Source organism: Tursiops truncatus, chromosome 11, assembly GCF_011762595.2.
Source record: "Tursiops truncatus isolate mTurTru1 chromosome 11, mTurTru1.mat.Y, whole genome shotgun sequence".
NCBI classification, from domain to species: domain Eukaryota; kingdom Metazoa; phylum Chordata; class Mammalia; order Artiodactyla; family Delphinidae; genus Tursiops; species Tursiops truncatus.
Window position 1 is genome coordinate 82,596,560 of NC_047044.1, and position 20,706 is coordinate 82,617,265.

Sequence of the window (20,706 nt, forward strand, 5' to 3'; positions counted from 1 at the left end):
GACACCAGAAAATTTGAGAAATGCTGCTTAAGGGTCTAGGAATATGCTGCTGGTACTGGATATTAGCTTCATTTTTACACAAAAAGGGTAACTATTTTCCATAGTGATTTTACCAGTTTTTACACCCACCAGCCATGAATTAGCAACCACATTCAACCATGACTCATCAACCTTGCCAACTCTGAGTATAACCTGATTTTAAATTTTTAGCCAGTTTAATGCAATGGCATATTATTGTGATGTTTATTTCAATGGATATCTCTTTATTTGAAGTCCCTGCTTGTTTCCATCTTTTGCTCACTATTGTGTTCCCTTTCTTTTTGATCTTCAGAAGTACTTTATATATTTTAGATATGGGTCCTTTATCAGTTATGTGTTTTAAGTATCTTTTTCGACACTTTTTATTCTCTCCAGAATTTTTTGATGACAAGAAATACATTTAAATTTTAAAAAGTTGAATTTATCAATCTTTGCTTTATGTTTGGTCCTTTTGTGTCTTGCTTAAAGACTCTTTTTCTATTCCTAGATTATGAAGACATCTTCCTGTATTATTGTATGAAGTAGGGTCCAATTTTGTATGAAGTAGGGTCCAATTTTTTTTTTTTCCCCTACAGATACCCAATTGTCCCAGCACCATTAAAAAGACTGTTCTTTTCCTCCTGATACATTTTGTCACATCTTAACATATACACATGGGTCTGCTTCTCGATCTCCACTTGCATTCCATTGTCTTGTCTATCTGGATCTCTATTCTGTTTCATCATTTTGCTTGTCTATCTGGACAAATGCCGCACTGTCTTTATCTCCAAATCATTATAATGAGTCTGGATGTCTACTAGGACAAATCCTTCTGTTTCTTCAAGAGTGCCTTGGATATTTCTTGGTCATTTGCTTTTCCATATTACTTTTAGATTCAGTTTATCATGTCAGTCAACTTTTGTCATTCAGTTTGTTACAAGAAAAATAAATGCCCTGACATGATTTTCATTTGGATTGCATTAAATATATAAATCAATTTGGAGAGAGTCTTTATAATATTGAATCTTTCAATCTATGAGTGGCGGATTGCTTTCTACATTTAGTTATGTCTTTAATGACTTGGTAAAATTTTATAGTTTCCTTATGGGTCTTTCACTTACCTTAGATTTTCCCCACTTAAGTATTCCTTTTAATTCTACCATAAATAGTGTTTGTATTTTCTAACTGCTGCTGTTACATGGGAATATAATCTTGTATCTGGTTACTTTGCCTAAACAGATAATTTCAAAAGATTATATCAGTTTTTGTGTATTTTCTACGTTTAATCTTATCTGTGTTGCATGATCTATGACAGTTTTATTTTTTTTCTTCTCCTAACTTTATGCTTTTTATTTTATTATTATTATATTGGTAGTACAATATTGAATTAAAGTAGTCGCAGCAGGCAGTGTGTGATGTTCTCAATCTGAAAGGAAAGCTTTAAATTTTACCATTTTAATAGATAAACAACAAGGACCTACTATATAGCACAGGGAACTATTATCTTGTAATAATCTATCATGGAAAAACATCTGAGAAAGAATATATAATGTGTATATATGTATGTGTATATATATATATATATATATATATATATATATATATAACTGAACCACTTTGCTGTACACCTGAAACTAACACAACATTGTAAATCAACAATGTTCCTGTTCAATTAAAAAAAATTTTTACCATTTTAAGTATAACGTTTGCTACAAGTTTATTTCTCACATAAGGAAGATTCCTTTTTTTCTTAGTTATCCAGGAAACTTTTAAAAATCATAAACGAATGTTCAGTTTTATCAGATGCATTTATTACAATGAGATGATCATATAGTTTTTTCCACATAAACTCTTCATATAATGAATCTCATTACTGTATTTTCTAATGTTAAACCCAACTTCTATTACTGGGATAAATCCAGCTGAGTTAGGCTGTGTTATCCTTTGTGTATTTTGCATCTGTATTTTTCAAGTGAGATTATCATACAATCTTTGCATAAATTTGAACTTATATCAAATGTGTATAATTTTTAAACCGGGAAGGAAATTGAACTCTACGAAGTTACCTTCTTTATCTCCAGTAAAGCTTCTTGCCTGAAAGTCTATTTTGTTTTATATTTAGCAATATAGCCTCACCAGCTTTATTTCAAAAAGTATTTGTACGATATATTGCTCTCTGTGCTTTTTTGGGTTTCAGATGTTATCAGCTGAGTTAATCTGACAACCATATCTTTTAACTAAGGCTTTAGTCCTACTACATTTAAAAAATTACCCATATATTTGCACTTCAACAAAACATCTCAGTTTTTGCTTTTTAATTGTGCTCCAGGATTTATATGTCTTTTCTCATGTAAGCTTTAAGGCTGTAAGCATCTAAAGGCCCTCCTTTTCATTCTCATTCAGTTCAACATATTTTCTAATTTCCATCATTTTTCTTCTTTGACTCACACTTAATATTAAGTAATGGGTTTCTTCTCCAAAATGTGGATATCTTGGGGTTATAGTTTCGGTTTTGATACCTAGCTTATCTTAAGGTCAGAAAACATGTGAAAAGAACATGCCTTCTACAGGTGGTGTGCACAGGGCTCTGTGTGTCCATTAGGTTAGTTTGTTGTTCTTGTTCAAATTGTCCATATCTTTACCATGTTTTGGCCTATTTGTTCTATCAATTACTTAGAGAACCTGTGGTAAAAATTTCCCTTTTTTTTTTTAAATTTTAATTTTATTGCAGTGTAGTTGATTTACAGTGTTATGTTAGTTTCAGATGTACAACAAAGTGATTCACTTACACATATACATACATTCATCCTCTTTTAGATTCTTTTCTTATGTAGGTTATCACAGAAAAAAATTCCCTTTAAAATGATTGATTTTCCTCTTTTCTCTGTATTTGTCAGTATGCACTAAATTCAAAGCCTTTTCACGTCCCTGCCCATGTTTGTCTGTGGCAGCTCCCTGAGAAGGTGGCGTGGCCCTAACATAGTGTAGTCTCGACCTGCTTGGTTTCTGTGATTTGGGAGACTGAACCAGCTCTGGTCACATCTAGATTACCCGCTCTCCAGAGTTCATAGGAGCCAGATAAAATGAAAAGATACATGGGTGTTTGGGGGTGGATTGGGGGCCGGGTACTGCGGGGCCTTTGATTCCATTTCTATTTTCTAGGCAGTCAGTCAGTCCATGTTGTGTGGAGATGTTTTCTTCCAGCCTCCACTGATGTGTGTTAACATCTGGCTCCTGTTAAGCAAAGGATAGCTCTGAATTCCCACCAGATCTTGGTAATAAAGGGACTTCTTATGATCCCAGTGACTGTAACCAGTCTGTCCGGCTTTTCTAGATTTAGGGTCTGTGTCAGTAGCTTTACATGGTAAAGGAGATGAGGGCCCATAGAAAAGTCAGTCTTTTGAACACAGGGATTGTTTTCATTTAGTTACCTTGTAACATTTATTTCTCTTTTATCTTCAGTTATTTGAAGGATTGAAGGCATTTCGGGGAGTAGATAATAAAATTCGTCTGTTTCGGCCAAGGCTCAACATGGATAGAATGTACCGGTCTGCTATGAGGGCCACTTTGCCGGTATGTATATTTAGGAGTTTCTCTTGTGTTTCTCTTGCTGTAATGGGTCACTGAATTCCACCAGACAAACCATTTCTGAATACTTAGATCAGTATTTGGTATAAACCATATGAGTACTGAATTTCTTTCTGATCTGTTTTTTAATCAGTGAGTTAAAAATACAAGGAAATAACCATTTGGCAACTCCACAATCTGTTTCTTTATGAGTGTCTGTGGGAGATAATGGGATAAGGAAGAAAAATATGCCTCAAACTGAAATAATAAAATTTAAAGACCATATGAAATTATGATATGAAAATACGGTGTACTGCACAGATATATGTGGGACGTTTTGCCTAACTGCTTAAGACACTAGCAAGTATGCAGTGCTTTAAGTAGTTGTTTAGATATTTTAGCCCAAGTTTTATTTAAAGAAAAAAAGAAAGGATATATAAAATGGTTTCTCATGGCCACTGGGTCCTGGCTGTAACATTGTTTTTTAGGGAGCAGAATTCATTCTAAGGTGGGTTGGATTTAGACCCTAAGGTTCATGTCTAGGTAGGAGGTGACTTAGATTACTTTCATTCCCTGAGATTTGACCAGGCTGTCTTTCTGAACTGAAAGAAGTCTTTTCCCCCTTTGACATACTTTGTCCCTAACCTTCAGCTGTGCGTTGAAGAAGCCCAAGTGATGACTCCTTTTTAGCCAGGCTCTTCCTCCTTCCTTTTTTTTTTTTTTTTTTTTTTTTGCCGTACGTGGGCCTCTCACTGTTGTGGCCTCTCCCGTTGCGGAGCACAGGCTCCGGACGCGCAGGCTCAGCGGCCATGGCTCACGGGCCCAGCCGCTCCGTGGCATGTGGGATCTTCCCGGACCGGGGCACGAACCCGTGTCCCCTGCATCGGCAGGCGGACTCTCAACCACTGCGCCACCAGGGAAGCCCTTCCTTCTTCCCTTTATAACACACGCTTCACCGACCTTCTTCAGAGGCAGAAGGGAAATTCAGGAAATTTCTTTGGACTCCGTCCTAGTTCCACTCTTTACCCATTACAGACAAATCATTGGGAAATCCTTTAAAATGAGGACAGAAGGAAAGGGAAGTAACATTTATTGGACAGCAGCTGCCACAAACTGTGTTATGTGGTTTTACATTCCTTGCCATTTTAATCATAACAGTAAGCTATTGTCAAGAAGGTATGTTTTGTAAATTTTAGCAGCACCTTTGTACAGAGAAGAAAACTCAAGCCCACAGAGGTTCAATGACTTGCCTAAGATGACACAGTCTAATGGGACAGGGCAAGAGCTTCACTAGGGATGTAAGTTTTAAAATCCCTAGTGAAGTTCTTTCCACTAAATCTTACATCTAGACAGCAGTATCAGGGAGATGATATGTCCTATATGATTGGCAATCCCGATTTCTATAACATTACCACACTGTGATTGCTGTTGTAAGTAAGTATTTAAATAGCCAAATCCTGATGTCATGAGCTCTATTCACGTATGTTTCTGACTCATTTTCTACCTTGAATAACCCATAGCATCTCTGAAAGTATGTTTCTTTGCCCTGCCAAGTGAATAGAAACTACTTATTTTACAAAATGTCACCCATCTAGTATATAAAACCCTTTTTCACCTTAGAAGTAAACTACTCTTTGCTTTTGCCCATTTTCCTGTTGGATCATCTGTCTCTTTCTTACTGATTTTCAGGTTATCTTAACATTTTCCTGTTACGATCCTTTGTTGGTTATGTTACAAATAAGTTCACCCAGTGTGTCACTTACATCGTTTGAGGAACAGAAGTTCTTAAGTTTTAAATAGTCAGATTTTGTCCATTTTTTTCCTTTATGATTTATGCTTTGTGTCTTTTATTTAAGAATTCTACTTTAAGGTAACAGAGATATTTTGTATGTTTTTTTATAAAAGTCTTAATGTTTTCTCACGTTTAAGTGTATAATCCAACTACAGTTGGTATTTGGTTATGGTAAGAGGTAGGGAACCACTTTTTTATCTTTCTCATGTGGATAATCTCTCATTCCATCACAGTTTGGGGAAAAGTCACAGAAAACAGAATTCTTGTTTGGGTTTATTATTATTACTTTAAAATATTTATTTATTTATTATTATTATTTAATAAATTTATTTATTATTTTTATTTTTGGCTGCATTGGGCCTTCATTGCTGCGCACAGGCTTTCTCTAGTTGCGGCAAGCAGGGGCTGCTCTTCGTTGTGGTGCACGGGCTTCTTGTTGCAGTGGCTTCTCTTGTTGTGGAGCGCGGGCTCAGTAGTTGTGGCTTGCGGGCTCTAGAGCACAGGCTCAGTCGTTGTGGCACACGGGCTTAATTGCTCCGCGGCATGTGGGATCTTCCCGGACCAGGGCTCGAACCCGTGTCCCCTGCAGGCGGATTCTTAACCACTGCGCCACCAGGGAAGCCCCTTATTATTTTATAATTAAAAAAAATTTTTTTTGCCCGCACTGCACGGCCTTGTGGGATCTTAATTCCTCGACCAGCATTGAAAAAGGGCCACTGCACTGAAAACACCGCGTCCTAACCACTGGACCACCAGGGAATTCTCTATTATTACTTTTTTAATAGTCAAAGCTTTCATGAGGATCATTTCTTACTGCTACAATGGAAGAACATTGCATTATTCATTATGTTTTTCATTCCTTCAGGCATTTGACAAGGAAGAGCTTTTAGAGTGTATTCAGCAGCTTGTGAAATTGGATCAAGAATGGGTCCCCTACTCAACATCTGCAAGTCTGTATATTCGTCCTACATTCATTGGAACTGAGGTGCAGACTGACTTCCTGTTTTGGGGTACTTTGGTGGGGGAGTTATCATTGTTTATGCTTGAAACTTCTAATATGTAGTTTGAAAATAGCCCCCCCCAGTAGCATCATTAATGCTCCTTTCCCTTGATTATTAAGACTGTAAACATTTTTTTAAAGGGCCAGATAGTCAGTATTTTAAACTTTGTGAGCCATATGGTTTCTGTCACTAATCAGCTCTGCCACTGTGGTACAAACACAGCCACAGACACCAACATAAATAAGTAAAGAAATGAGCGAGGCTGTTTGCCTTCTGCTAATCAAGACTAACCATGATCTCCTCAGCTTAGCGGTGTAAGGCCAGGTAAGTGCTCCTCCAAGGTAAGAGTGGTAATGATTTTGAAATTTGGAGGAGAGAGAGCTGCTACTTTTTTATCTTCATTTTCCTCATGTTTTTGGGATTACTTGGTAAGGAGAGGGAGTGGAGGGCCCTCTTCCCCCACAGAAAATGTTGGAAATAAAGTTCACGGTGGATATTAGGGGAGGCACTTGAGAGCTAGGGGAACAGGTTTAAACAACATGGCTGTGAGATCTCCCAGTAGCTCACAGTCTATTGGTTGGTGCCCTTGCAAAGGAAGGACATGCCTGGAGTGGCCAAGGCCATCTGTGCGGGTGAATATGTGATATAAAATATAAAGACCCTGTCCCTATCTCCTTCCTCTACTGGGTAGGGTTGGCCTTATGGAGAATGGGTGATATGAGAGATAATTGATGGGGGAAGTTGAATGTGGGTGGGGGGGTGAGGGGGTGTGTGGCATATGGAGATCTTCAAGGATAGGGGCAAGGAGACAGCTTTTGCCATAGTCTAACCATTCTGCTCTCTACGAGGTAATTGTATGGTTACCAGATTTTCCACTAGGTCGTATGAATGCCAGCAGTAAGGCCAGAGGATAAGTACCTAAGTGGTCCTTTGGGATCCTTTTCGATGCCTTTTGAAATACTATTAAGAGCCTACATAATGAATTTCATGAATTGCAGTCTCCCTCATAAGCTTTAAAGAATTGGGACAATTTAAAGAGTCATCTTCTCCTTAAGTTTCTGACATTTTAATATTGATGAGTTTTTAAATATTATTATTTAACTTCAGACTAAGAAGAAGTAATTTTTTAATTTTGTTGAAACGTTTCTAATCTCAAAGCACTACCTTCTAGGTATCCTGAGGTGCTTTCCCACTCTGAGATCTGATTCTTCTATTCCTAGTTTGTTGAGAGTTTTTATCATGCATGCAGGTTGGATTTTGTTGAATGCTTTTTCTAAATGTCTTGACATGATTATGTGGTTTTGTCCTTTATTCTAATGTATTATATTAACTCATTTTTAGATCTTAAAACAACCTTGTATTCATTGGCTAAATCATACTTGCTCATGGTGAACAATTCACATTATATCTTGCTGTGTTCACTTCGTGCAAATATTTTGCTACGAATTTTTGTGTCAACGCTCATGAAAGGTGTTGGTCTGTAGTTTTCTAACATACCTAGTTCTGTGAATTAGTCAATTCTTTAGAGTCCTGGAATTCTATAATCTAGAGTTAGACAAGCTTTTAAATCTGATTTTATAGTCTGGCTGGTTGTCCCAATAATCCTGTCTATTGGTAGCCCTCAAATTTTTGCATATGAATCACCCAGGTGTTGTTTAAAATACACATATTTATCCCAATCCCCAGAAATTCTGGTCGAGTAGGTCTGGATGGTGATTCTGATGCCTGCCCAGATTTAAGAACCTCAGTGATAAAAATCCTGCCAAGCAGTCCTCTCCCACTGCACTCTATCAACTTACATGTTGGATCACGCTTTGGACCTAAGAATCAAGAAGTTTTAAAAATCTGCTTTCCAAGAATTGAAAGCAATAACTGATACCATCTGATGAGTCAACACTATTTATATTTGGTTGGTATGTTTATATCAACTAGAATCTTCTAATTCATGGTATAGGCAGAAAAAACAATAACCTGTAATTCAGAAATGAGCGTGATATAAATAGCATTCAGTGAAGTATATGGGTTTAAACATTTGTGCACCACATGAATGTGTATACAGTCCAGTCTGGTAATTATCACTTGTTGCCTTTTCATGGTGGCTACATTTGATATGTGAGCTACTGGCTGGAGGATTGGAGCCAGTGGGTTCTAGGTCACTAGGATTCTTTCATCGGCAGGCGGACTCTCAACCACTGCGCCACCAGGGAAGCCCTATCAGGCCACTCTTAACAATGGACATCCTCTTGAGGCTGTTCTTGCCCATTTCAACATTATTACAGGGGAAGATTGTTTTTATTCTCTTTGTTTTTACTTTTTTGGAGTGTTGGTGCACATGGTTAACAATGATACCGCGCAGTTCGATGCACTTACCATCGCTGGGCAGAAGGGAGGCCCTCTCTTTTTGTTTTTTAATTCCCTTTTATCTTCCCTACTCTCATCTCCTCTTCCGCCGTTGGAAATCATTCTTATGTATTGAACGAATATTCTTTTGGTTTATATGGGTTTTAAGTATCTCTTATTACCTTGGATGCCTGTAATTTTAATTTATATAAATGATTTTGTCTTACACATCTCATTGTGTCTCTTAACATTTTCCCTCTGTGCTGTGTTTCTCATTTCTATCCAGGTTACTACGGGTAGATCCAGTCCATCACTTCTAACTGCTGCAGAGTTCCCCATGCTAGACGCTAACCACACTTTGTCCTAGTTCCTTTACTGGGATTCCATTTCCCTGTTTCCTTATATGCAATGAGCAGTTTGAAAATATGCAACCTAGGGAATTGCTGAAAGAGTTACTGTTTCCCTGAAAGATGTCGTAGGCCAATCCCAGGAAAGTCCTGCTGCCTTTCAGGGAGGTCCTGGTTCTCTTTGATGAAACACAGTGGTCCAGTCTGTCATCACCCCCATCACCTGGCTTTGTGAAGTTCTCCTAAGTGCCAGGCGCTATGCTTGGTGCCACCCCTGCACTGACTGACAGCAGCCCTGTGAGTAGGTGCCACTGGCATCACTTTAGAGATGAGGAAACTGAGGCCCACAGAGGTGAAATCAGAACCCCTGTGTTCTTGCCTCTGTGCTGTAGCATGTTTTATGCACTGGTTACTGTGCTGTTCTAGGGATGCTACCTCCCTGCCTTCATGGAACTCAGTGTCTCATGGAGCTTGTGGGAGTGTCAGACCCATGGAATGAATGTGTTGATAGATGTAGGTCAGTGTGGTGAAGAAATGGGGCCTGGTCGAATAAGACTGCTTGTTGTGGTAACTCGGATGGGAGCTAATAAGTGCTTTCCCGTCTTGTTTCTGTTTTTGTTTTTTATGGTAATTTAGTTTGACAAGGATGTCAATACAATTCATTGGGGGAAAAAGTATAATCTTTTTTTTAAAAATTTTTATTGGCGTATAGTTGATTTACAATGTGGTGTTAGTTTCTGCTGTGCAGTAAAGTGGATCAGTTATATCGATATATATACATATATACCCACTCTTTTTAGATTCTATTCCCATATAGGTCATTACAGAATATTGAGTAGAGTTCCCTGTGCTGTACAGTAGGTTCTTATTAGTTATCTATTTTATATCTAGTAGTGTGTGTATGTCAATCCCAATCTCCCAGTTTATTCCTACACCCCGTCTCGTTTTAATGTAAATCTGCCTTCATGTCCATTTCCTTTCCTCCTCTGAGCTACCAGCTTTCCTGCTCTCAATTATAGTTGACATAATCATTCCAGATTTTATATATTGTATTATATATTTTACAATATGTTATATGTATTCTATAACACATGTATAGTCACACTAAGTCTAAAGTTCATTCACAATGCTTCTGAGTTTAGGAATATCAGTTTTCACATGAAACCTGCCAGTATATTTCTGGGATTTTAAAGGAGGGATTTGGGGGAGGGAAAAATTTGATTAGAAAATTCAGATAGTACCAAAAGTATACAATGGAAAGGAAGTTTCCTTCCTACTCTTACTCTGATCCAGAGTCCACAGTTCACCTCCTTCTGAGCAATTCCTGTTGCTGGTTTTTCTTATATCTGTCTAGAGATATATATAGATAAATATACACACCTCTTACCTGCTTACATGTGTTTGTATATTAAGTATTATCCTTCTTTTTACAAAAATGGCAGTAACTCTTTGCCCAGTTTTTGCCAATACTCAAGACTGTTTTCAAATGATTTTTCTTATTGGCTGTGTTGGTTCTTCATTGCTGCACGTGGGCTTTCTCTAGTTGCGGCAAGCGGGGGCTACTCTTCATTGCGGTGCGTGGGCTTCTCACTGCGGTGGCTTCTCTTGTTGCAGAGCACAGGCTCTAGGCATGTAGGCTTCCGTAGTTGTGGCGCATGGGCTCAGTAGTTGTGGCACACAGGCTCAGTAGTTGTGGTGCGCGGACTGTAGAGCACAGACTCAGTATTTGTGGCACACAGACTTAGTTGCGCCACGGCATGTGGCATCTTCCTGGACCAGGGCTGGAACCCGTGTCCCCTGCATTGGCAGGCGGATTCTTAACCACTGCGCCACCAGGGAAGTCCAGAGAAGGAATGTCTTAGTCAGCTTGGGCTGCCATGACAGAATACAAAGATTAGGTGTCTTAAACACCAGAATTTATTTCCTCACAGTTCTGGAGGCTGGAAGTCCAATATCCAAGTGCCAACAGGGTGGGTTTCTGGTGAAGCCTCGCTTAGTGGCTTGTATATGTCCACTTTGTCACTGTGCCCCTCAGGGCGTTTCCTCTGTGTTGGGGGAGGAAGAGGGGTGCGGGAGGGAGCAGGGTGCACTTGCTCTGGTGTCTCCAGGCTGACAGGATTAGGGCCCCATCCTTTTGACCTCATTTAACCTCAGTTACCTCCTTAAAAGCCTTATCTCCAAATGCATTCACATTGTGGGGTCAGGGCTTCAATGTATACATTTTAAGTAGAAAATTGAGGAAGAATCTGAAGGGTTCTGTATGGTTTGAACATGGGTTGCCTAGACTATGAGAGCTGTGGTGAAGGCTGAGGGTAGAAGGAAGGTCTGGTTTGAACTCTCTTCACATTAGGAAATCCTGGGAATTTCACTTTTTTTTTTTTTATCAAACTCATATCGAAAAAGAGCTCTGGACTAAGAGTAGAGGGTGTAGAGCTTAATAACTGAAACTTCGGGTGAATCATTTGAGCCTCAGTTTCTTCAACTTAAAAATAGGAATTATAACCCTTAACTTCCTGGATTGTTGGATTTTCTGAGATAATGGCTATGGAATGTCTTGGAAACTGAAAAGTACTGTGTAATTATTGAGGATGCGGTACGCGGGCCTCTCACTGCTGTGGCCTCTCCCGTTGCGGAGCACAGGCTCCGGACGCACAGGCTCAGCGGCCATGGCTCACGGGCCCAGCCGCTCCGCGGCATGTGGGATCTTCCCGGACCGGGGCACGAACCTGTGTCCCCTGCATCGGCAGGCCGACTCTCAACCGCTGCGCCACCAGGGAAGTCCGTGCCACCTGGCAGGCGGATTCTTAACCACTGCGCCACCAGGGAGGTCCCTTTTGATTAATATTATACTATCATAAACTACTCTTAATTGTAGGAGTAGTGCAGAATTTAAATTGCTTTCCATGAAAGAAGGGAGAATTAAGAAAAAGGAACAAATAATGGTTCCTTGAGGGTAGAAACAGACCTAATCACCAAGTTCCCTTCCTGATAAAGGAAGGGAACTTGGTGATTAGGTCTGTTCCTACCTTAAAGTTACATTCCATAAAGTTTCCCTGTTTCCCTTCCATAAAGTTACATTTTATTTATTCTCACTCATGAAGCAGTGACCATTTTCAGTAAAGTCATAGTTCTTTTCATGAAAAGACATTTGACATAAATAATCATTTAAGGATGAAGGTGACTGAGCTATGATCAACACCAGTACTTGAAGTGCTTGTAGAGCATGAGTTGACCTTGCTTAAATTTAAAATAAAATGTTAGTACACATAAACACATTTTTTTCTCAGCACTGAAGAACTCTAGTCTATTATTTACCTGCTTGCTAAGAGTAAAAGTATTGCTTGAAGGTTTATCAAGATACTGTTTTCTAGAAATAGATTTAATGCATGTTATTCTGTTTTCCATCTGTGCTCTCTCTACTACCACCTAGTGGAATAAATGCAAGTTTACCTGTCAATTAAATCAGGGGAAGTAAATGAATAAGATGAAATTTATCTCTGAAAAATATTTCCATGATCATGAGTTATTGTTACTTTTTAAAAAATATTTACTTATTTATTTGGCTGCGCTGGGTCTTAGTTGTGGTGTGTGGGATCTTTGTTGCGGCACGCGGGATCTTTTAGTTGAGGTACGTGGGCTCTTAGTTGCGGCATGTGGGATCTAGTTCCCGGACCAGGGATCGAACCTGGGCCCCCTGCATGGGGAGCGTGAGTCTTAACCACTGGACCACCAGGGAAGTCCCTGTTACTTTTTTTAATAGTGTGTAGGTTGCAAAATATACGTGAGTGAGAAAAGTCCAGGCATTCATGTGGTATCTAATAAAATGCTTGTTAGCTTGTCCATAAATAAGCTATTTTATTTAGAACACTAGAAGCTAGGTAAATTACTGAGATGTGTCCTGCATATTGTATTTCTAAATTATGTTGAGAAGCTTAATTCCTCATTATAATGGTCAATAAAATTTTTTTTAAATATTAAGCTTCAAAGCATCGCTGATATGAAGTGTACTTACGTAACTGATAGGTAAATAAAAGTGCAGAGATAAGATAGTCAATTTTTATCAAAGTTGGGAAGAAAGGCAGATGTGTGTGTTATTCTGAGGATTTCTTTTCCAAGTAACGAAACCAAAAAAAGCAAATGGAGTTTAAGTCTCCTCAATCTTCCCTCGTAGGGGTGTCCTCTTTAGTCCCCATTAAAGAACAGACACAAATGAGCAAAAAAACCAAAACCTGTGGTCGCTTGCTGACTCATATCTTTTGTTTGTTTTTGTTTTTTTTTTGCGGTATGCGGGGCTCTCACTGTTGTGGCCTCTCCTGTGCTCCAGACGCGCAGGCTCAGCGGCCATGGCTCACGGGCCCAGCCGCTCTGCGGCATGTGGGATCTTCCCGGACCGGAGCACGAACCCGTGTCCCCTGCATCGGCAGGTGGACTCTCAACCACTGCGCCACCAGGGAAGCCCTGACTCATTTCTTTAACTCAGTTATCCGTCACCTATAATCTGTTTGCTCTGGGGCCAGCCAAGCCCCGCGTGGTCCTCACGTTCACATGGAGTGTGAATGGACTCAGCTTCCCATTTCCTACGCCTTTCCGATGGCATCAGTGTGCACATGTCCAATCACATTTTATTCTGCTCACGGATATTTTCCCTACCTGATTCTTGATGATCTGGGCACAAGTAGTGGGTGCGGGGCCTTGAGCTAATAGGTAGTGGAGGAAGAGATTTAATTGAAATTCAGAAAAAAATATATCCCTAGGTCCACTTTCAGTCAGTTTCATCGAATATTGCAACAGCCACAAAATCAGGGGAACGGAGTCTCCTCTCATTATTTCCACGCCATACTACCACCCCATCCAGGCAGACCAGGTTCCTTTTGAAGACTAGACACAAGTATTTTATATCCCAATACTTAATGTAAGAGTCCTGACTTGTTTTCTTACTCGTGTGGTCTTGAATTGCACAGGATAGCCCAGTGGCCTTTTTTGCCTTTATAATACGTAGCCCTCAGAACTTTTCAGTCTCTCAGTTTTCCTCAAAAAACAACTGGCAGTAATTACTTAGAACCGCTTCTGTGCTGGAGGAATTTGTATGATTTCGCATCGTTGGCTTGTGATTTTCCAGTATTGGTGGGAGAGGCCATTTTCTATCTTTGTCATTCCTGACACGAGTTCCTGAGTCCTTCATCCCCTTGTCTTTTTTTGGGCGGGGGCGGTTACCTTGTCTGGTGTCTTTGCTTCTGGTGCAGCTGCGCTCCTGCTGTCTGCTGTCTCTCACAGTCAGGTGTGCTAACGGCACACTCCCCCGAGCCCACTGCCTGCGGGAGGCACTGGCACGTCCAGAAGCAGAAGAGCAAGTTAGAGAAGCAGATATTCGGTTTCACCCCCAAAGACTGAAATCATGTCTAGGTTCTTCCCTTTTTCAGTTCCCAATCAATGCAACACTGAAAGGTGTTATAGGGCTAGTTGTTAAAAATATACTCCTCTGAAAAAGCCTACTATTAAAAAAGTTGACAAATTTGCTTTTCCTTTAAAATCTTAACTTAGAAAGCAAAGTAAAATGGAACCAGAGTACCCCATTCTCGGTGTTCTCTTCTTGAAAGAGAAGACCATCAGGCTTGTGTAACTCAGCTTTAGAAGTAACAGCTGTCCGGGGCTTCCCTGGTGGCACAGTGGTTGAGAGTCCGCCTGCCGATGCAGGGGACGCGGGTTCGTGCCCCAGTCCGGGAAGATCCCACATGCCGCGGAGCGGATGGGCCCGTGAGCCATAGCCGCTGAGCCTGCGCGTCCGGAGCCTGTGCTCCGCAACGGGAGAGGCCACAGCAGTGAGAGGCCCGCGTACCGCAAAAAAAAAAAGTGCACTTAGAAGTAACAGCTGTCCGTAGTCCCTTCTGGGAGATGGTTACAAATCTCTTCTAGACTTTGAGACTGGTGTCTGCATTTTAAATTAACAGCTGTGTGTACTTTTGCTTTATTACAGCCTTCTCTGGGAGTCAAGAAGCCTACTAAAGCCCTGCTCTTTGTAATCTTGAGCCCAGTGGGACCTTATTTTTCAAGTGGGAGCTTTAATCCAGTGTCCCTGTGGGCCAATCCGAAGTACGTAAGAGCCTGGAAAGGTGGGACCGGGGACTGCAAGATGGGAGGGTAAGTCAGTCTGTGTTTCTGTCTAAAGGAAAGAGTCCCTCGTGACCATTTAGTTATTGCCATTTCACTTCAATACAAGTACATATATTAGTTTTTACATTGTAATGCTCATTTTTCTTCTGTGTTTAGTTTTCAGTGTTTTGAATGTGCTGGTTGTTTAAAGGATAACCTCTGTGGCCCCCTCGTAAGGGAGAAACATTGACTGTTATACATAGGCAAGAGCTAAAGTAACTAAACCAGGAATAAAAGCAGTGCTTTGAATGAACTACCCCTGGATGCTGGGCCCTGGCCGCAGGCTGAAAGTTGGCATTCAAGAGCATCTGGTGCTGGGGCCCAGGCTCCCAGTTGGCTCCAGGGAGTCCTGTCTGGGGAAGATGCCTGCTTCACTGAAGTGCTGTCTTCATTGCCACAGATTGTAGACATACCTGCTGCCAACTGGCTGAGGGATAGCCGTGCTTTGGCTTGGTCAGGCCAGTCGCATAGGCCATATGTAGCTGGCTGGAAATAAAAGAGCATTTGCAAGTGTTAGACAATTTCAGGGGTGGACTTGGCCGTGAATCGGGAATGCCCTGATGGGTGAACAAGAATTGCTGGATTAACCGGCATGGCTCTTCCTTTGTGTGTATCGCACACCCAGGGCAGCAGCAGGCCCGCAAGGTGACTCAGTGACCGTCTTCTGGGCCCTGTTAACAAAATGTAGATTCATGGAGCCCTGGCAGAATTGAAGGATGTGCTGCTGGGATGCCAGAGAGACATTGACAGCTGGCTTTGACCCCACCATAGACTTTATTTCTTTCTTTTCTACCAAGAAAATAGCATGTTGACAAAATTCTATGTCCTGTCATCCCTGTTGGTGTTCCCTCATAACTGCATTCCCTCAAGGGGTTAGAGAAACCCTGTTGGAGTCCATTAAACTAAAGAAGTCACTTTTTTCCTTCTGCACTAGAGCACTCCTTCCTGACTATGTCCTAGGCTAGCCAGGTCCAAAACTACTGTTGTTTGCTCTCTTGATGTCTTTTTTACTTGTTCAGACTTCTTCACAGAGCGTATGCATATGCACCACTGCATACCACCTGGATTACTCTATGAAAACTTCTCTTAGGGTGCAGTAAAGCAACGATCTCGATGAAGAGATAATAACTTAAACGTTTTTCTTCTTTAAACCTTGCTCTCTAGCTCCCCCTACCTGCTTAGGGAAAAGTTAACATGGGAACACTGAGAAATTGGAGGGAAATCTTTAGTTTGGTGTCTAGGCAGATTGTTATTTGTTATAAAGAAGATATAATGCAGTCTCACAGAATATATGATCACTATAGGGCAATTAAAAATAAATACTTTCTGGGACTTCCCTGGCAGTCCAGTGGTTGAGACTCCGCGCTTCCAGTGCTGGGGGCGCGGGTTCGATCCTTGGTCGGGGAACTGGGATCCCACATAACATGAAGGTCGGCCAAAAAAACAAACAAACTTTCTGTACAACACAAGGAGTGAGCCCCAGTGTTACTATGTACACCTAGTGTATCAATATTGGCGGGGAAACTGAAGTGGGGGAGTAAGGGTATATAGGAGCTCTATGTTTTGCTCTGTTTTTCTGTAAACCTGAAACTGCTCTAAAAAATAAAGTCAATTAAAAAATAGTTAAGCTCAGTTGGACCAGGATCAGTGGAAGTTGACTTGAAATCTCTTAGAGGAGAGAGTACGAGATCTCATAAGTAAAAGGAAAAATGGCGAGAGGGCAGGCGGGAACCAAAGAATGGACTTGTCCCACACACGCCTGTTGTTTCCAAGAAGTTGCAAAGCTCTCTACTCCTGTCCTTCCCACCTGGAGGAGTCCAAGGGAAACAAAGGATTTTGCATTTACCATCATCCAGTTTAGTTGACAAAGACTTTTGTCAGGAACCTTAGATTTGTGTATTATTGCTCTTTTCTAAACATAATTAATTTATTAGTTACCTTCTAAGCTTTTTTAAAAAATCAATTAGTATTTATTTATTTATTTTGCGATACACAGGCCTCTCCCTGTTGTGGCCTCTCCCATTGTGGAGCGCAGGCTCAGCAGCCATGGCTCACGGGCGCAGCCGCTCCGCGGCATGTGGGATCTTCCCGGACCAGGACACGAACCCGTGTCCCCTGAATCAGCAGGAGGACTCTCAACCACTGCGCCACCAGGGAAGCCCCCAATTAGTATTTATTAAATAGCTATTGATTTTCATAAGCTCAAGAACTTTCTGCTTTCTATCTCAGTGAATCGGAGGAAGGGAGAGGAGAATATATATATATATATTTAATTCTAAGATTATTTCACTGTTTTGAAGCCATCAGAGATAATATTATCCTTTTATTTCTAAGTGTACTTTAGTGAGAAAAGTAACAGTGGCACACGGTTGAAGGAGAGTTCTAGCACAGTGGTTCTCACCTGTGGGTGCAAATTGAAATCACCTGGAGGAGCTTTGCCACTGAGTGATGTCCGGGTCCCCCGTTAGAGATTCTGGTTTAGTTGGTCTGGCAGATAGCCTGAGCATCAGGATTATTTTTATTGTGCAGCTAATCTTGAGAAGCACTGAGCTAGAAGTCAGTCTTTCATCAGAGGAACATCTTGATTCCCAGGCAGTTTCTTAGTTAATTTGCACTGATTCAGGCCTCTCCCTCTCTCCATCTTAATCTTCCTCCTTTTTTCCTTATATTCTCTTTCTGCATTTGAGTGCAAGCTTTGAAGTCAGAAGGACCTGGCTCAAAAACCTAACTCCTTGGGCATGTTACTTGTCTAAGCCTCAGTTTCCTCATTTATAAAGTCAGGGTAATAATGCCCACTTTACCTGTGAGGATGAAGCGAGATAATATAAAGTGCATAGGACCCTGGCTGGCATATAGGGAGCTCTCAGCAAGTGTGGTGTTAGAACCAAGCAGCTACCAGAGTAGACTTGGGAATCAGATATCTGAGAGTCATACACATACATAGTCATACACGTCACACATCTGCGTAATCTTGTACAATTAAGTCCTCTCTTCCTTCAGGTCCTCAAAAGTATATTAAAGTCTAGGGTTGTGTTGAGACAATTCATTGAAATAATGGGGTTAAGCACTTAGTACCCTGCCTGGTAGGTGGTACTCTCTCAACAGACAATAGTTTCTATTGTAAGGCTCTCTTTCTTGTTTCATCTCCAGGACTCTCTTTATCTTAAGAGCAATCAGTTGGATTTCACACAATAGAATTTACTCTTTGGGAAGAATATATTTAATATGTCCATCTCCCAGATTCTATTTAAAATTATATTAAAATATTTTCCATGTAGACAGTTTTCCCACTTTTTCATTTTTCTCTTTCCTCCAAGAACATGTGTTTCTCTTCTGAATATTGGCAGCACATGGGAGGAAACCCAAATATATTACCAAGGTATCAATTACCCTGTGGCCATTAATAATACAGTTTACACCTGAGAGAGAATTTTTTTTTTGGTTGCCTGGGTCTTCATTGCTGCGCGCGGGCTTTCTCTAGTTGCGGCGAGCGGGGGCTACTCCTCATTGCGGTGCGGTGGCTTCTCTTATTGCAGAGCACGGGCTCTAGGTGCACGGGCTTCAGTAGTTGCAGCACGTGGGCCCAGTTGTTGCAGCACGCGGGCCCCAGAGCGTGTGGGCTTCAGTAGTTGAGGCTCAGGCTCAGTAGTTGTGGTGCCTGTTGCCCCATAGCATGTGGGATCGTCCCAGACCAGGGGTCAAATCCGTGTCCCCTGCATTGGCAGACGGATTCTTAACCACTGTGCCACCAGCGAAGTCCTGAGAGAGAATTTTGATACACACTTGTGTTTGGGGAAAAACACCACCTATAAATAAGTACTCCGTTTCCTTTCAATGCACTGAAGCAGTCGGGATCTTTAATTCTTTTTCCTGCCCAAGTAGCTTTATGATGCTGGGGAGCCATGGTTTTGATTCAGCCATACTCTCAAAAGTGTATGTTTGTTTTTAGAAGTTTCTTTGAAAGGCTAGATATTCACACTGAAAATTCTCTATGTGCCTTTTTTTTTTTTTTTTTTGCGGTACGCGGGCCTCTCACTGCTGTGGCCTCTCCCGTTGCGGAGCACAGGCTCCGGACGCGCAGGCTCAGCGGCCATGGCTCACGGGCCCAGCCGCTCCACAGCATGTGGGATCTTCCCGGACCGGGGCACGAACCCGTGTCCCCTGCATCGGCAGGCGGACTGTCAACCACTGCGCCACCAGGGAAGCCCTCTATGTGCTTTTGAACAGACCAAAGGGCATTATGCTTAGGAGAGAAATTGTTTCTTTGTCTTCAGATGTTTGTCTCAACAAGTTTATCTTATGAACTAGAGAAAAGTCAATTAAAATAGTCATTAAAAAACAACCTTAATTTCATTAGGCTATAACAGGCTTATATAGCCTGTTTCTTGACTTTTATTATTTTATTTTTGCCAAACAATCTATGCAGTATATCAAGCAAGTATTTTTACTTGCCAAGCGAATTCAGTGATGCACAATATGAACTGACTTGCTTTAGTTCATTTATAACCCAATAGTAGAAGCAAAAGAGCTGCATCTGGGCCTGCTGGCTCCAAACCCATGCTCTTTCTACCAGACTCCCCCTGCAGCCTGGTTTAGACTCATTCAAAAGTACTCATGATGTAACTCAGTTATTGCCTATTTGCCATTGAAAACAAAAGCTTCCTGCATATCAGAATTGTGTCATCTCCAGATTGACCGATAATTTATGTTTTATTACCTGTGTTTTGAAGTATACATATTGAGGGTCTTTTAAAGGAATCTTAACATCTTGGATTGAGTAAACCCCTTCATGCCCCAGATTGCAATAGCCCTATAGTATGATGCCTGTTTCCCGTAGCTTTCTAGAATAGTTTAGTTATTAGTCAATAGTCTTTGAGTTACAAGTCAGAAAACCAGCTCAAACCATCTTAAGCAGAGAAGGGATTGATTGGCTCATGTAAGTGGGATGGTAGCTGTGTTCTAATAGGAGCTCAAATCATTGTTGCCAGGTTTCTTCTGCCCTTGCCTGTGTCCTGCCCATGCTGCTTCCTCCCCAGTCCCTCTTCCCTCCCTTTGCCTCTGCTTCCGTCCTACCTCCGTCTCTTGTCATAGCTTCTGGCTTTGTGTTAATTTAGGGCCCTCCTACTTCAGACGCCTTCTCCTTTGAAGGCTGGTGATTATGGACACAGTAGACCCAGGCTTATGTCATAGCACGCAAGCTGCCGCTACTGTCAAAGGGAGAAAATACATCTTTCAGGTTTCATACATTAAAATGAAGGGTGAATGAACTCAAATAAGAACTTATGAGCAGCTTAGTTACTTGCCCACCCTTTTGTTCAGTCGTGGCAGGACAAGATGCTATGATTGTCAACCCAAGCAGAATGACTTGGCTCCGTGGGAAGAGCCAAAGAGAATATAGTGGGAAGAGTACGTGTGCAGATGAGAATGGCACGTAGCCACTATGATATATGGCTTTTGTGCTTACCTTACACTTTGACTTAGACAATACTAT

The 20,706-nt window shown here is 41.1% G+C and overlaps 1 protein-coding gene across 7 annotated transcripts in view; it reads left to right on the plus strand.

Annotated features, from left to right (window-relative positions):
* The window catches only part of BCAT1 (branched chain amino acid transaminase 1), a 216,002-nt gene that overhangs the window by 50,526 nt on the left and 144,770 nt on the right, over nucleotides 1-20,706 (plus strand). For all 7 annotated transcript variants that reach the window (XM_073788965.1, XM_073788962.1, XM_073788964.1 and 4 more), the window contains 3 exons: nucleotides 3,481-3,591; nucleotides 6,243-6,362; nucleotides 15,040-15,203. In XM_073788965.1, the coding sequence (XP_073645066.1) occupies nucleotides 3,481-3,591; nucleotides 6,243-6,362; nucleotides 15,040-15,203 (395 nt within the window). The remainder of the gene's footprint in view (nucleotides 1-3,480; nucleotides 3,592-6,242; nucleotides 6,363-15,039; nucleotides 15,204-20,706) is intronic.